The sequence below is a fragment of the Pteropus medius genome, unplaced genomic scaffold (genome assembly GCF_902729225.1).
Source record: "Pteropus medius unplaced genomic scaffold, Ma_sr-lr_union100, whole genome shotgun sequence".
NCBI lineage: Eukaryota > Metazoa > Chordata > Mammalia > Chiroptera > Pteropodidae > Pteropus > Pteropus medius.
In genome coordinates, this window is record NW_024349798.1 from 489,768 (window position 1) to 506,543 (window position 16,776).

General features: G+C 47.9%; 1 protein-coding gene and 1 long non-coding RNA gene across 12 annotated transcripts; one reads left to right on the plus strand and one right to left on the minus strand.

The window, feature by feature from the left end:
* Nucleotides 1-2,017: 2,017 nt before the first annotated feature.
* On the minus strand, nucleotides 2,018-7,487 carry STX4 (syntaxin 4). Of its 9 annotated transcripts, none has more exons than XM_039884460.1 (12): nucleotides 7,360-7,435; nucleotides 7,040-7,112; nucleotides 6,755-6,856; nucleotides 6,543-6,642; nucleotides 6,349-6,423; nucleotides 5,777-5,847; nucleotides 4,155-4,263; nucleotides 4,006-4,082; nucleotides 3,621-3,758; nucleotides 2,567-2,677; nucleotides 2,384-2,482; nucleotides 2,018-2,288 (listed from the first exon to the last, which is right to left on the minus strand). In XM_039884460.1, the coding sequence occupies exons 2-11, from the start codon at nucleotides 7,067-7,069 to the stop codon at nucleotides 2,402-2,404; spliced, it is 894 nt and encodes a 297-aa protein (XP_039740394.1). In that variant the 5' UTR covers nucleotides 7,070-7,112; nucleotides 7,360-7,435; the 3' UTR covers nucleotides 2,018-2,288; nucleotides 2,384-2,401. The 9 variants fall into 9 exon arrangements, with proteins under 9 accessions (XP_039740394.1, XP_039740396.1, XP_039740400.1 ...); XM_039884462.1 differs by having other exon boundaries at nucleotides 6,543-6,664; nucleotides 7,360-7,378; XM_039884466.1 differs by lacking the exon at nucleotides 7,040-7,112 and having other exon boundaries at nucleotides 6,543-6,655; nucleotides 7,360-7,487.
* A 25-nt stretch (nucleotides 7,488-7,512) lies between these two features.
* Nucleotides 7,513-9,945, plus strand: LOC120620069 (uncharacterized). Of its 3 annotated transcripts, XR_005657735.1 has the most exons (4): nucleotides 7,513-7,794; nucleotides 8,405-8,464; nucleotides 8,573-8,711; nucleotides 9,856-9,945. It is a non-coding gene; the product is annotated as an uncharacterized LOC120620069 (long non-coding RNA). The 3 variants fall into 3 exon arrangements; XR_005657734.1 differs by having other exon boundaries at nucleotides 8,405-8,711; XR_005657736.1 differs by lacking the exon at nucleotides 8,405-8,464.
* The last annotated feature ends 6,831 nt before the right edge of the window (nucleotides 9,946-16,776 follow it).

Sequence of the window (16,776 nt, forward strand, 5' to 3'; positions counted from 1 at the left end):
TGTTCAAAAACCTTCCATGGGTCCCCTAGCCCACAGGAAAAGTTCAAACTACTGAGCCTAGCATCCGAGGTCTCCACTTGGCCATCTAGCCACCTTTCCCAGGAGGTTCTGGACAGCTTTCTGCATGAGACAAGAAAGCAGCTTTTCAGGGATGGCACTGTCCAGAATGGCCAGGCAGAAGTCACACACAGCACATGGACACCAGGGCTGTACATATATGGCATAGATACTCTGTCAGATCCTAGTAGGTGTCACGGGTTATGTAGTTTTACTCTGAAGTCAGAAAGGTGAGGAAGCAAAAAAAGGAGACCAATAGGACAGGATTCTGCTGATGATACAGGCTGCAGGAGAAGAAATGGAGAATCAGGGAAGCCCAAAGGCCCCATGTCCAAATCAGTCTTCTACTGGGGCAGAATCCAGGGGTCGAGGGCATAATTTCTCCATCGAGTGGACATCAGATTATTTATATACTGCTGAGAATGAGCTCTTTCCTGCAGGAGTCTAGAGTTTCACCTATACTCGACACATGATCACAGGCAGGAGGAAGGTGTGCGTTCTCTCCCAGACTTGCGTAGCCACAGGTTCAGTGGCTAGGGAGTGGGACCCAGCCACGCCTTCTCATGTGAAGTCCCTGAATCCCTGTCCCTGCCAGTTTCTTGTAAGCCCAAAACCTTCCACCACTTTTGCAGGTTTGATCATGCCCCCTGCACTCTGTGATCCAGTCAAAAATCACTTTTGAGCGTGACTACAGACTCACTCTCAAGCCCCACGAATATCAGCATCCTACATCTAATTGCTATTTAACACTGGAGTGTTCAGTCCCCTCAGGATGCTCTCCAGACCAATCCCAAGGCTCTTCAGGTGTGCATTTGGGTCCGCTGGACAATCAATCATTTTGCAGTTGTGACCTGGGACTGCTGCTCCAGGCCTCTTCAGGGACACTGGGAGGCACTGCAGAAGTGCACCCGGCCATAGATGGAGACAGAGTAAGCAGGGGCTGTTCATCCATGGCGCAACCCCGCCCTCCCCCATCCCAAGTCCAGGGCCGAGATCCAAGATTGAACCATAGACATCACATCTAGCCCTTCCACTGCATCCACAGTAGGTGGCCAGTGGCGGAAGCAACAAGTACTGTCTGTGGCCAGATGGACTGGGCAGCCAAGAACAGCAGTGGCGGCAGCAGCAGCAAGAGGCCTGTGGGGCTGAAAGTGGGATGGGACAGGGTGGTCTAACTTGGCCCAGACCTTGGACCAGGCCAGGCACGGCCCCACTCCAACCAGGTTTGGGAACCAGGAGCCAGTTTAAGGCTCGGCCCTGAAATCAGGTGTCTAGGGACAGGCGCCACACCCAGCTCCAGAAACTAAGCATATGGACTTGGAACTCAGAAATGTAAAGTCAAGGCTAGAGCTCAGATGCCTCATAGAAACCAGGCTCCTCTGCCTCCTCCACCCGCCTCAGCCACATGACCCCTTAGAAACCAGGTGTGCTGATCCGGAGTTGCTGGCCCTCCAGGCTGAACTCTGGCCTGCCTGCAGGGCACTCTTCCTGGCAACCTCTCCCCCTGTGTCTTCCTATAATTGGATCCTCATTTGACATTTCAATACTCAAGTGTCACCCCCTCTAAGATGGGCCCTTCCTTGTCTTCTGTATCCAAAGTAACAGCCTCAGTTACTCAAACTGCCTCTTCTTGGCCTCAGGAATACCTACCGATGTCCCGTCCTGCCAGATCTCACCTGTGTCCCAGCCTGGCCTGTCCCAGCCTCACTGCTTTGGGTTGGTTACTCACATTGGTCCTTCCCCAGGGACAGTACTGAGCCAGATGTTATCCCCTCCCAGCCCTACCCATTCCTACAGGAGAGTAGCAGGGCAGTGCCAGCTGCTGTGGTCACACCACCTAGAACAGTCTGATTGGAACCTGCCTGGGCTAGGGCTGGCCCCCAGGATGGCCAGGAGGTGGGAGGCTACATACCTGGGGGCCCAGGGCCAGCCCTTCTAGGAACACACAAGCACAGGGGAGTCTCCAACCTCTTTTCTTTAATTTCTTACAAACCATGTGTCCCAGCCAAGCAGGATACCACAGCACCCACCCCCCACCCCCCCACCACCAGGCATTGTGGCCCTAGGCGGAGGGGGGCATGAATGAGTGGCAGCCGACCCAAGGAGAACCGTCTGTCCCTTTGCACAGTGCAAGCATGAGTAAGGGGGTCCAGCTGGAGGCTCTGTCCTGCCCCTCCCAACCCAGCTGCTGGAAGAGAAGGCAGACCCTGGGTCCCTGGTGCTCTTAGTACCTGCAAGGGAAAGAGGGAGAGTAGGGTCTAAGGGGAAGAGGAAAGGCTGGGCCAGGGATAGGGGCAGGCCAGGGGGCAGGCCCACAATATCTCACCGAGTATGCGTGATGCTATCAAGCCAATAAGGAGACGCAAATAATGACTGCCAGAATAAGGACAGTGATGGACACACAGACGGCAATCAACACTTTCTTCTGTGGGAGAGGAAGGGGTCAGGGAAACTCACTCAGGAGGGGAGGAAGGGCCACCCAGGGCCAGGGAGGGGAGGGGAGGCTCACCTTCCGAGCTTTCTTCTGGTTCTCTAGGGCCATCCTGACATGTTCCTGTCCACGTTCCACATAGTCTGCTGAGCTCAGAATATTCTTCTCAATTCGGTTGATCATCTCCCCCTGCTCAGAGGAGGTAGCAGTTCAGGTAGGTAGGGATGGCTGAGGGGAAAGGGCCCAGGAGTCCCCTCTGCCCACCCCAGCCCCAAATGACCAAAGGACACTCCTGGCAGAAAACACCGCACGAACAAAGATATGGAGGCAGGACCACATCTGACACGAGTTCACACTCCTGAGGTTAGCTCCCAGGCCTCTTCCTATCATGTGGTGCCTTCTGCCCTGGTCTCTTGCTCCATACAACCTCTATTTGCAATGGTGTCTTAGAGCCAAGTGCCTTAAATGGCACAATACCTTTTCAGAGAGGGTGAACTCCCGTCCCCTCACAAAATTGCCTGAATTTGCCTGTTCTTCTAGGCCTGTCTCCCAGCAGCTGTGAAGCCCTTCCCATCCCTGCCTCCTCATGGCACTGCCAACCTCTAGGTTCTGGTACTCTTACTGAATGAAATCCCTTCTCTACAACTCCCAACTATAAAAGGGCATTGGCTGCAGCACTGGTGGGTCAGCTTCTCCAGGACAGGGATGGAAGCTCACCTCACTCCATACAACCAGGCTAGGGCAAGAATACCACTTACCACCCAACCCTGTATAGGTTTTAGGCAGCAACTTTGACTGGAGCAAATAGAAGAATAAGGGTAGATTCTAATAGTGAGGAGGAGCCAGGGTTGGGGCCATACCTGGAATGGGCTTAAGTTGGTGAAGGAGGAATGCTATCTACAGAGGAGTGGCCAGTGGGATAGCTGTGGAAGTGGATGTAATTCTGGGACACTGCTAATGATGGAAGTAAGTGCCAGCCCTGGGGGTATGGCCCAGCCTGAAGGGGACTAAAAGCCTCAGGGAGAGAGGCTAAGGGTGAAGGCAGACTGACAGTCACAGCTGGGGTTCTAACTGAACATGGTCCCACAACTGGGGTCTGGGTCAAGCCCAGCCGGCTCCTTGGGGCGCTCACCTGCATCTCCACTTCAGTAGCCAGAAAAGTGAAGATCTCATGAAGTTCACGAATACTGCGTTCAAGTTGCTGGATTTCACTATGCCGGGCTGAGATCTCATTTAGGGCCTGTCGAGTCACCTGCGTGTCCTTCAGTATCTGGGGAGTACAGAAGAGTGGAGGGACATGTAACAGGAAAACCAGCAGCAGGTCAGACATTCCTGTTGAGCTTTGGGACAGCTCTTTGGCTTAGCTCTTTGGCTTAGAACTGGGCCAGGACCCTGCTGAGTGGTCCTGGAAAGTACATTTGTTTCATTCTGAGCCTCGGTATCCCCTCAATCAAGAAGGACCAGGGCTTGGAGAGGATAGGAGGCACAGCAGAGGGAGACCAGCTGTGGCCACTCACATTGGACACAAACACCTCACTTTGCCCGCTGTCCAGCATCTGCTCCAGCTCCTCGTCAGACACCATTCCAGCATTTGCTGTGAAGGATAAGGCCAGGTTCAGAGCCCAATCAGATTACCACACCCTGTGGGCCAGGCACAACAACTCACTGATCTTCAGCTGCCTCCGAATCCGCTCCACATTCTTCTCCCGGTATTCAGACTGCATGGAGTTGCACTTGTTGATGAGCTCCACGAATTGCTGGGACAGGACCCCATGCTAAAGATGGAGAATATAGGCTGGGCATCCCTGGGAGGATCCCTGCCCAGTCTGGGCCTGAGCATCCCTACTGGCACAGTGAGCAAACAGCATGAGCGATGATAGATGTCCGTGCCTTAACCATCTTGAAACGCTCCCTCATTCTCTCAAAGCAAAAGCTACAGCCTTACCAGGACCTTGACCTGCTCCTCCCCCATTTCCCCTCTGACCTCACCTCCGGCCACTGTCCCTCTCTTATTCCCTCCAACCACAGTGGGCTCCTTCCTGCTCCCTGAACAAAGCATACCCCTATCTCAGGCCTTTGCACTCTCTGCTCCTTCAGCCTAGAATGCTCATGCCCCACAAAGGCCTTTAGATCTGCTCCAATGCTACCTTCTGAACGAAGTTTTCTCCACCTTTCGCAATTGCACCTGTCTTCTTCCAGCCCTCTGAACTCTTCTTTCCTGCACCTTTTCCTTAATACTTAACAATGTTCTAAAAAACTGTATTTATTGTGATGATTGTCTCTCCTCACTAGAATGTAAGATCCATGACAAGAGAGATCTTTGGTTCACTACGGTATCCCAAACAGTGAGCATTTAATAAATACTTGTTGAATGCTTGCTGAACACCAGCCGCACTACTCAGATTAGACATGTGCTAGTATGCCTGGAGTTCAGCCTGTTGCCCAGATTTTACTGGTCCCGCTGGGTCCTCAGCCTCTCACACTGATGACCACCACAGGTTCCCCCTGGAAATGCCCTCTCAACCTTGTCCAGTTCCCTGATGCCTTATTCCTTAGAGTTCTTTTCTCAAAGACACAACTGCTCTCCTGGCTTCAGCTACAGCCTTTCAAGATATTCACACTGTTCCATCTTCAATCTGGGCTCTTTACTGAGCTCTGGGCCTACCTACTCCAATTCTGAACTCCAAGAACTCCTCACTGGGCCCCCAGAGAGAGCCAGTCAGATCACTTCAAATCTCCTTCCTAAGATGTTGATCCAGTGACCCTCTCCCATTGCCCCCTCCAAAGAAGTTACTCTTTCTGACATCTTGAATTCTGCTCATAGGGCAGAGGATGTCTCTGTCATCTGAGCAGGAAACCTCCCAATCATTTATGACTGCTCCCTCTTTTTCCCTGGGCAGAGCCATTAGCTACCAAGCCTTACCTAAGTAATGTCTTTGTCACCTATTCAAGCTTAAGTCCATATCTTGGCTCCTAGAAAGCATGTCTCCCACAGCTGAGCCCAGATTATATCTAGAGACTCAATGACTTCTCATTGAATGGAAGAGAAGGCAGGGTGTTAAAATGGAATGGGAATCAGGACAGTGCCTGAGAGAGCCAGTCAGATCACTTCAAATCTCCTTCCTAAGATGTTGACCTTGGGTGAGTCCTTTCTCTCTCTGATCCTCAGTTTCCCCATTTGGAAAATCATCAGGTTGGACATGCTCTCCAAGCACCTTCTTATTCTGTCATCTAATGATCTATAAAACACTTGCTGGAATGTCCTAGTTCTGGGAATAACAAACCCACCTGGGTTTTTCTCATTCTCATGTTGACCGAATAATAACTCTCATCAGCTTCCTCCTTCTGGGGCTCTATGGCTGTGGGAAGACACAAGGGTATTGTGGGGAAAGGGGTATTACCTGTGGCTTCTGAAAATTGTTTGGGGATCATGACACAGAGCCAAGGCCATATCCCAGCTACACAATAGAGGGGTGCTTATCTCCATAGGATTTTTAAAGGAAATATAACATCATTAAATGACCGATTCTGAGCCTCTGACATGTGAAAGTATATTTTTCTTTGCAATACATCAGAGAATTTCCACAGGTATGCAGAGGCCTCCTAACGAAACCCCCATCTGCCAGCCCAAAGAATTCACACTGGGCAGCAAGAATTGTGGCAGTAAATGATTTCACAGTAATAAAGGAACCCGAAAAGCAGGCATGTGCTGTGTAAAGTACTATGCACTGGAAGCCCGGAGACAGAAATTCTAGACTGCTATGTGACCTGGATATACCGTTGGCTTCTCTGGGCCACTCACTCTCCAGATATATCAGGAGCAGCGCTGAGCCAGAGGGAAGGAGGTTCTAGGAACTTACCCTTCAGCTGCCCGCGGATCTCCCTCCCCAGCTGTTTGATCTCCTCGCGCAGGTTCTGCAGGTCCTGCTTCATGCCTGAACGAGAGAAAGTAGTCCCTGTATCAATAAATCTCCCGGGCCACCACCTGCGTGGAACTGCAATCCCCACAATCCCTCTGGCTGAGCATGCGTTCTGCACCTAGGATTGCACTCACTCTCCTCGGGAAGGGGCGTGGCCAAGATGGTGACCTGCTGCTTCTCCAACTCTCGGACTTTATTCTCCAGCTTGACAATAGTTTGCCGAATTGTCCGGACCTGGGAAGGGTGACTGAGAGGGCTGAAGGAGACACGGGGGTACTCCAGACCGCGTTGCTCCTCGGGTCCTCCAGCCCCCTTGTGAATTCAGGCGGAGACCCCAGCCTCTTACCTTCTGGAAGAACTCATCGTCCGGGTTCCCCAGCCGTGGTGTGCCCGGGTGTACCACCAGTGCGACCCGCTCCTTGTCCTCATCATCCGAGGTGTCATGCGCCTGTCAGGGCCGGGGTCATTGTCATTCACTTCCTTGCTGTCGCTCTCTCCCAGCAGAACTCACGGGCTTCCTGGTCTTCCTCGCTCTCAGCCACCCCTCCCTGCCCCGAAGACCGGGAATCCTGCATTCCAGTCAGACCCCACCCAGTCCTCCCATCCCAACCCTGCTGCCCCAAATTCTCACCTGCTTCAGCTCATGGGTCCTGTCCCGCATGGCGGCCCGATCTCCCTCTCCCTAGCGCCTCAGCCCCCAGGGCCTAAAGATTTTAAGTCTGGAACTCCTGTACCCCACTCACACCCTCCCCTCTGCCCTCACCCTTCGGACCCTAAAACCCCTCGTGAGCCGTCAGAGGTTCTGTCCCTGACACCATCCGCAGTCAATGGGAAGGATCCGAACACAGGGACCCCCAGGGTTCCACAGGTTAGAATTCCCTTTTCTTTCCCCCCCTCCCGCTCCCTCAGCCTCGGCCCCGCCCACTCTAGGATGACTCAGGGCATGCGCACCAGGTTGCATCTCTTCCCCCGGCGGGAGGGAAAGGCGGAGGTCGGAAGCTGCAGCGCCCCGAACGGAAGCACAACTGCCAGGATGGGAGAGCCTGTCCCGTTTACCGGAACTGCCTCATCTTCCAACGGAAATCTTGTTGCCAAAAGGGGAGGGAATGCGTCGTTCGTACGTAATCTGAGACGCCCAGCATCTCGCATCACCCCATGGTGCCCCGCCCCGCATCACGTGACCGGCCCGGGGTCAGCCTCTCCGACTACAGAACGTGACGCTTAGACTGTCACGAGTTACGGCTTCTGTCAACAGAACCCCACTCTGGAACACCCTTCTCCTTACAATGTCTCCGGTACCCCGGCATCCGAGCTACGGCCCTCTAGCTCCCGCGAGGCGGGAAAGGAGCGCCGACTATCCCCAGAGACCTTTTGAGGCAGTGGGTGGTAGGACCCTTGATGAATTTAGCTCTATTTATTTTGAGTCCAGGGACAAGGGCAGACTGATGACTTAGAATTTGGGACTGACAGCATCGTTGGGACCTTGAAATTCATAAAATAATGAGATCCAGTGTCAGAGAATTGCAGGGTTTGAAGAAAGAGAATGGGGGGTGGGAAGTGACCTCACCCAAGGCAGAAATCTCTTCTCCCGCATTCTCCTGGTGCAGCCTCTGACATGCGGGAGGCAGGCGCCCAGCTTGAACACTGTAGTCTGGAGCTGCACTCACCACCTTCTGAACAGCGAGACCATTTTAGGACAGCTCGGGCTGAGAAAAGTGTCTATTATATTGAGCAGTTTGTCTTGCACTTGGGTCTAGCTTCTGGAGAACACACACACACACACACCCCACCCCACCCCACCCCCCGCATGCATTCTACATTAGAATGGACTGTGAGCTCCTGAAGTCAGTGCATGATTGTTTCGTTCCTACCTGAATCCCCAGCACCTAGTTGCATACCTAGCGCATAATGGGCCCTCAATAAATATTTGTGGACAGAATTTAGCCTTTTATGTGTCTGAAGATAAAGCTTATGGTTCCTTGATCTTTTCTTTTAGGCTTCAGGCACTCACAGTGACACTTCTCTAACTCTGGCCCTCTAGATGTTCATTCAATAGGTATTTATTGGGCACTTAATATGGGCAAGACACTGTTCTAGGTGCCAGAGATACATCAGGGCCTAACAGATTAAAATGCCTTGCACTTGTGGAAATTGCATTCAATAGGAAGAGTTCCCAAGGCCACCGATTGAGTCTCAGCATACGAGGAATGAATATCGGGTCCCTGGGATCACAGGGCTTTTTCCAGGGAGCTCCTATGAAGTTTCAAGCAAGGAAAAGAATGGTGCCTCTCTAGTATGCCCTGGTAAGGAAACCTAAGATTCCTATGACTGAGTTGCTGTGGACTTCTGGAAAGTCACTTGTCTTTGGTCTCAATCTTCTATCTATACAATGGGTGGCAGTAACAGGGTGGGGAGATAATCTTTATAGGTATTCCCTGCTGCGAAGTTCAATGATTATAAGGATGGAAACTGTGTAATATATATGAGGGACTTTGATCTTTCTCTCCCCTTTAGAACCTAGCTCACCTAGTGTCAGGAATGAGGGGATGAGGATACTGGTGCTTTGGTTAACCCACAAGGGAAATGAAGGGTTGGAGGGCTTTTCAGGAGGCCAAGCCCTGCCCCAAGGGATCCCCTGGAGATCATGAAGAAGGATTTCTCTGCTCTTGGGTCTTCTGTATCAGCCTTTGCCTGCCTCCCCACCCCCGCCCCCTTTGTCTCCTTCATATTCTGTTTCTCTGAATAGTACAGTGGAAGGAATTTGGGACATCTGACTCCTAGGCCTGGGTATGATCTTAAATAATTCATTGCTCCTCTCTGGGACTCAATTTCTCCATTGCCCAACTTGATCTGGTAATTTCTGCCTTGCCTAGGGTAAAAACTGAACAATATCAAGTGAGGTTAGGAAAGATGTGGAAGAGTCTTGTGAAATGTTGGGGGGTCCCCTTCTGTGGGCTTTTACTGCTATGGGTTGAACTGTCTCTGGGTCCTACCTGCTTCTTATCTGCTTCTCAGCCTTTTGACAACTTGCCTTCTTGGTTCACAGCTCTGATTTGGAGTTACTGTTGCCTTTGTTAAATTGTCCGGGATTATGATAGTCATTATTTTATTTGTGGTCTCTGGGTGGGATCAAGGGATTGTGACTTAAGGTCCCAGGAGGCTGGGTTCATAGCCTTGTAGTATGGGATGTGGAGGGGATGGGGATCAGAAGCCACCTAGGGAAAATGGCTCTGGGGATGGGGTTCTGCAGAGCCGAATTCTTATCTCTGTTTCATGGTCCTTTGTTACTCAGGCCCTCTGAGCAGGCTTGATATGTGTAATAAGTGTATTGGGTCTTGGATGTGTAGGTGCTGGTGGTGTATGTATATTTTTCTTTTAGTCTGTGTGAAGGTCAGGCCCTACATGGTCCTGAGGCTTGGCAGCCTTCCCTGTCTCTTCCACTTGCAGGTCCATCCTACCAACACTGGAGCTAGATGACCTGGCTTGGAATCCCTGCTTGTTCACTTACTGCATAATTCTATAAGGCAAATTACTTAACCTCTCGATGCCTCAGTGTCCTCATTTGAAAAGGGAACAATAACAGTACCAACCTCATAGAGCTGCTGTGAGGATTAAGTGAATAGGACAATGCTTCATATAATGTAAGTGCTATATAAGTGTTTGCTGCTATTATATGATGGTATGATGATGATTGTTACTCTGAGAGTGTCAGCAGCCCCAGCATCTCCGTCTGGAATCCCACTCTACTGCTTGTCCAGAGTCTCTTTCCCCTTTCCAACTCCCGAGGTCCAGGTCCTAGGCTAATAACCAGGTCCTAGGCTAGTGACCTTACCAACTCCTGTGGATCTCTGATACCTCCACATAGATCTGACACACCATACATTTTGCTTATTTATTTTATATATTGTCTTTCTTTACCCTTCCTCTCTACCCTACTAGAATGTAAGCTCCATGAAGGCAGGGATTTCCACCTGTGTTATTCACTGCTGTGTCCTCAACACCTACAACAATGCCTGGCATATAGTAGCTGGTCAATAAATATTCATAAATGAATGAAATTATTTTTTAATTTAAAATTTATATAGCATTTACTATATGCCAGGCACCAAAATACGATTCTAAATTTGGCCACTTCATAAATATCTACTCATTTAATCTTCATCAATTCTGTGAGATAGGTACTATTATTGTCCTCATTTTACAGAGGAAGAACTGAAACACAGAGACAATAAGTAACTTGCCCAAAGTTACACACTAGTAAATGAGAGAGCCAGGATTTGAACAGAAAGTGAAGCTCCATAGTCTGTACTCTTAACTACTATACTATATAACCCAAGGAAAACACCAGCCAAGACTGGCTCCTAGTGTTCCACTCACCTCTGGGGACTTGCTGCCACCTACTAATTCCCTGCTTTGAATCAGACTGCCTGCAAGACTGAGCATTCTCCCCCTACCCCTGTAACAGGGGCTCTCTTCCACACTTGCTGGGTTGGGGATGACAGCTGGGGAGGTTGTTGGTCTTCTTCCCTCTCCAGATTTGCTGTGTCCCCAGGAGGCAAAGATATCTATGCATGTCTCAAGCAAAGGGCCTCTGTTCATCCTACAAATGTCTATTGAGGCTGTTTTTGTACCAAGCCCCAAGATCCACAGAGATGAAGCCCCACAACTCTCTCCTCATGATATGTTTTGGGCCGGCCTTGATCACTCCCTAGAGCTCCATCTGAGAACCTATCCTCTTAAAACTCCATATATATTTGCATGGCTGTAACTGGCATCCATGTGCTGGCTCCCAAATCCATATCTCCAGCCCAAAATTTTCTCCTAATCTCCATACCTCAGAGCCCACTTTTCTCCTGGACATTCCCTTCTAGAGGTCTCACAGACATCTTGAACTCAATGTGTGCCAAACAAGATGCATCATTCCCTACCCCCTGAAAATCTCCTAAACCAGCTTCTGATCCTCCTGTTTCCTCACCACATGGGTGACACAAGGTCACCCATGCCACAACCTTGGCCTTTGTTTTAAAGGCGATGGATCATACAATTTGTCAGGATAAACTCTATAAAAATTCTAGAAGAAAATATGGAGTCAGAAAGGCCTTTCCAACTACAACTCAACATTGAGAAGCTATAAAATAAAAGGTCTACATTTGTCTACATGAAAAAATTATGCATGGCCAAAACATTGAAACAAAATAAAAGACAAACAACTGGAAAAAAATATTTGCACTCTTATCATATACAAAGGGCTAATATCCATACTACTTAAAGAGCTCCCACATATTGATAAGAAAGACCAAAAGTTCAATTTAAAATGTAAAAAACATGAAAAAAATCACAAAAAAGAAAATGCATAAAGACTTAAACACATATGCAGATGTTCAGCTTCACACAATAAGATAAATAAAAATTAAGACTATTAAAATAACATTTTTTATTGCATTAGTAAAAATCCATATGTTTGTTAAAACACTCTTGTGGCAAGACTCGGGGTGGGGAACAGGGACTTTCACCATTGTTGGCGGGAATGCAAAATTATACAACCCAGGCAATATTTATCAAAATTATAAATGTATATGCACTTGGAACCAGCAACCCCACTTCTGAATCTATCTGAAAGGTTTTCCTCCTGTATCAGCTACTACTTCATAAGAAACCACCTCAATATTTACTGGTTTAAAAAAACTATGATTTATTATTTCTCCAGATTCTGTGGATGGCTGGGTGGCTTTTCTACTGGTCTTAGATTACTCAAGTGGTGACAGCTGACACTTCTGCTGGAGCTGATGGCCCACGATGGCCTCTCTTACACTCTCGTGTCTGGGACTTTGGCTCTGATGACTAGGTGGGATGGGATAGCTGAGCTACTCTTCATGTGGTGTTTCATCCTGAGTTTCTTCGTAGCATAGTGGCCCCAGGATTCTAAGAGGGTAAGAGTAGAAACAAAAGCTGCAAAGTCTCTTGAGGCACTGCTCAGAAGTTACACAACAGTACTGCCATATTTTATCAGTCAAAGCAAGTCAAAAGTCCATACCAGCTGCAAAGGGTAGAGAAATAAAATTTTAATTCACATATATGAAATGACACATCAATGTTCTTCACTGATGTGCTTCATGGATATTATCTGCAATAGATCAGAAACTTGTCTATCAGCAGATATGCAACTGTTAAAAAGGATGAAGATGTCCATTATGTATAAATATGAAGCACTTCAAAATATATTGTTAAATATCAAGGTGTGGAATGAATGTATTGTATAAGAAAAAATGTGTGTGTGTGTTCTTTATCATAAATTTGCATATTTATTACAACAATTATATGACAGATAGAAGTAGAGTATCATGAGAAAGGGACACCTGTTTCTATTTGCACAAATGTAGAGTAAGTGTTGGCAATAGTCCTGGCCATGTGAACGTTGTTTGGCAGATCAGCTAAAAATCACCCCAGGTCAAAAATAATGAGGCCTGTGCTGAGGCCTGGAGGAACAACCACTAAAGAGAAAGGGTCTGTCAGACACAGTTGCAGATTGGAAGGGGTGGTGAGGGAGTGGGAGGGCCCTAGATCACTCCTGGGTCTCTGGCTCTGGCTGTATGTGGAGGCAAGTTTGCTGGAATAAGAGAAATATCTTAAATTGCCTTTATAAATCACAGCAACTGACTTTTAGGAAATGTGAAAATACTATTTATAGAAATATAAAGTATCTTAATAAATTTTTAAAAATATGTTAATATCCTTCATGAGAGAAAAATTTTTTAATTTTATTGAAAGACTTTAAAGAGGTCTTAAATTAATGGTTAGCTATACCATGTAAATGCACAGGACACTCAATATTGTAATGACATCAGTTCTCCCACAATATTTCTACAAAGTCACCACCACGATCCAGTCTTCGCTGCATTACATTGACTCTGGTTTTAGTGGAGAGAAGGGCTGGAATGAGCCTCCCAGGAGGCAGATATTAGTTGACTAGGAGAATGTTTCAATAGTTCAGGATTTCTGCCTGGATTGGATTCCAGCTCCTGCCTTGAGTAAGCTACTTAAACTCTTTGTGCTTGAGTTTCCTTAACAATAAACTGAGATAATAGTAATCCTAGATGGTTGTTGTGAAAATTAAATGAATTAATACATATAAAACACTTAAAACAGAGCTTGGCACATGATAAATACTATATAAGAATAATATATTCTTTTTAACAACTGCATACCTGCTAATGGACAAGTTTCTGATCTATTGCAGATTATAGCTATTATTATAACTGTTAATATTCACTTTACAGGTTGATGATGATTTAAGGGGGAAGTGGAAATAGTGAGGAGAAAGATGTGCTACCAAATTCCAGGTGCCTGATGAATAAAACCTGAAAACTGGATGTGAGGGATGGAGGAGCAGGATATAATTATTTAAAATAGGTAATAGTTTCACCAGAATAACAGTGCTCATTTGCATCTGCTTAAATTGAGATTTTCAAGTTATAAATGGCGTTCTCAGTAAATCCTCACACTGTGCCTGAGGGGTGAGTAATATAGCTTATTTTATAGATTTGGAAATTAGGGCTCAGAGAAATTAGGTAGCTGGCTCCACAGGGTCGGGTTGATGTTTGTTTTCCACACTATTGTGTCTTTAGCACCATAGAATAGTCCTCGTACAAAGAGTAGAGTCTTAGTAAATACTTAGTGGTAAATGGGTGAAGAGGTCAAACTGGTATGCATTTATTTGTTTCTGAGCACAGCAGATGTGATAGGTCTTGTGCCAGGCACCATGGGGAGGCAGAGATTAATCAGATAGGATCCTTGAATATGAAGCACTTGGAGTCCAGCATGTTGATAAGCTGTGTATAAATTTCTCCACCTGAAGCGCTGAGTCTTCTTTGAAGGACAGATGCTCTGGGAAGTAACCCGAATCTGTTGCAAAAATAGACCTTTGTTGTATTAAGTCACTAAGATTTGGGGGATATTTCTCACACAGCATAACCTAGCCTTACTTAGCCTTGCCTACCTGATAAACAGTGGCTCCCAGACTTGACTGAAAATAAGAATTGCCAGAGGTAACTGTAAAAAATTCAGGGCCCTAACCCAGATTCCTGAATCAGTATTTCTAGAGTAGAGGCCGGGTAACTTATATATTTAACAGGCTTTCTCTCCAGCTTCAGGAGGGTCAAAAAAGACTCCAACAGCTACGCTTTGAAAGAAAGGTAGAGGTAGCTTTGAGAGGATAGGGTATTCTAGGGATCAGGAATGACATGAGGAAACACGTGGAGGTGGGAAAAATGTAGGGAATCACTTGAGACTGGAATCAGAGTACACGAAAGATGAGGTATGCTAAAGTGGGAAGTCAGGTTAAGTCTGAGCAATGCGGAACCAGAGAGGTTTTCTGAGCAGGGGTTGGCCTGGTTCTACTGATGCTTTGTAATGAACATCTACTTTGTGCCCAGACGTGAGTCAGACCCAGTCTGGTCTAGTGGAGGAGCAGACTTAGCCCTTACCTCATAAGACTGTCTGCCTGGACTGCTGGGAGGGGCCAGAACTGGGCCTTGAAGGATGAGAAGTATGACCATCAAAGCAAGAGTGAAACAGTGTACCAGGCAGAGAAAATGGCACAGTGAAAGACTCTGAGGTGTTTGGAGTCTATGATTCCTTGGTGTGGTTAAGGCCTTGGGTCTGTGGCACAGAGAAGGAAGTAGTAGGAGAGATGAAGTGATGGTGGTGAGATTCAAATGCCAGAGAAGCTACTGAGAATAATCAGGGAGCTGTAGGGTAATGGGAGTTATTGGTACAGAGGACTGATATGATCACATTGGTTTGGGGGACAATCACACTAGTTAGGTGGGAAGAAAGATGGACATGAAGGAAAGGAGCTGCAGGTGGGAAGATCAGAGAAGAGGCTGTTCTGATGGTCCGGGTGAAAGCTGATGAGAGCCTAGACTGACCTGAGGTGGTGGGGATGGAAAAGACCCAGAGGTGGGTCTGGATTTGGCCATTGAGGGAAGAGCTATAACATTGTGGTTTTACAAGAATGGGCTTTGTAATCAAAATATGCAAGTGAGATCCCCAGTCATGCCCTTTCCTAACCTGTGAATTTGGATCTGTTATTTAATCATTCTAAGCCTCAGTTTCCTGATCTGTACACGTGGGATAATAGCAGTAGCAACTATGAAATTGGGAGGGTTATGGTAGCACCTGGGACATAGTGGATGCTCATAATGGATGGGGGTGGGAGCCAAGGACAGCTTTCTGTCTGCTTTGAGTGTCAGGGTAGCAGAGAGGCCATCTCTGATGGAGAACACAGGAAGAAGTACCATGGGGGAAGGCAAGGCCACAACAGTCTTGGAGGTTCCAACATCAAAGCCCTGGCCTCACTCACTAGAGTTATGGATTTACTCATGTCTCTGATCGCATCTTTTGCCTCTGCGTCCTTGGTGCCCAGCTCAGTGCTCAGGCACATAGTAGGTGCTGTCTTTGAGGAACAGGACCTGGCTTTCAGGTATAGATGTGGGTATTGTAGGCATGTAGGTACAGCTGAACCTGGGGAGGTAAGAGGGTAAAGAAAGAAGAGAAGAGAATCTGAGATGGGCCCCAGGGACCCCTGCTGTTAAGGGGTTGTAGGAGAAGGGAAGAATCTGGAAGGCGACTGGGAAACAATATCCAGAGGTTTGGAGCAGGGCGGGGGTGGGGAGGACGGACAGGAGGCAGGCTGGGAGCCAAGAAAGGGTTTAAAGAAGAGAGAGGTCATCAGGGTCATGTGTCACTGAAAGATCATGGAAGATAAAGCCTGACAAGTGGTCGATGGATTTGGTATCAAAGAGGTCACTGGGTACTTGACAAGAACAGGTTTAAGGCCTGTTAGGGCCAAAGCCCCATTGCAGAAGTGGAGTTGATATCGTGTGAGGACATGGAAATGTGGAGAGGAGAGGTGGGAATTAAGAAGAGGAATGCAGGGTACTTGGACCCTCAGGGTACCAGAATTCTCCACCCGATATGGACAAATTTCATTTTTATCAGTCAGAACCAGCTAAGCATAGGCCAGGAGATCCGGGTAGGTAGTGAGCATCCTGTCTGTGGAAGGAGACAAGCAGAACTCTGAGACCCCCCCACTGCCAGGGACCCTCACACTTAAGAGTATGGAAGGCTGTTCAAAAAAACATGCCCCTAATCTTTCTCAGCTAGGCTTGACTAATTCCTTGCATCACAAAAGCCACCTAGAGGGTCAGTCTTGCTATTTCTAGTGTCCAAAGAGCCTCCTGCAGGAATCACCGCACACACACACACACACACCGCAGGGGTAGTCATGCCCAGGCCCACACAGATACTCCTAGACAGAAACCATAAAATATATCTATATCTCCTGGTGTCAGGATCCACAGCACCTCT

Bases quoted from the DNA above. Each gene is read 5' to 3' on its own strand.
- STX4 (XM_039884460.1), bottom strand. From the start codon at position 7,069: ATGCGGGACAGGACCCATGAGCTGAAGCAG. The intron at 4,083-4,154 runs GTGAGTTGTTGT...TATCCTTCACAG, and splicing joins TCGGAGGCAGCTGAAGATCA to CAAATGCTGGAATGGTGTCT. The intron at 2,483-2,566 runs GTGAGCCTCCCC...CCTCTCCCACAG, and splicing joins ACCAGAAGAAAGCTCGGAAG to AAGAAAGTGTTGATTGCCGT.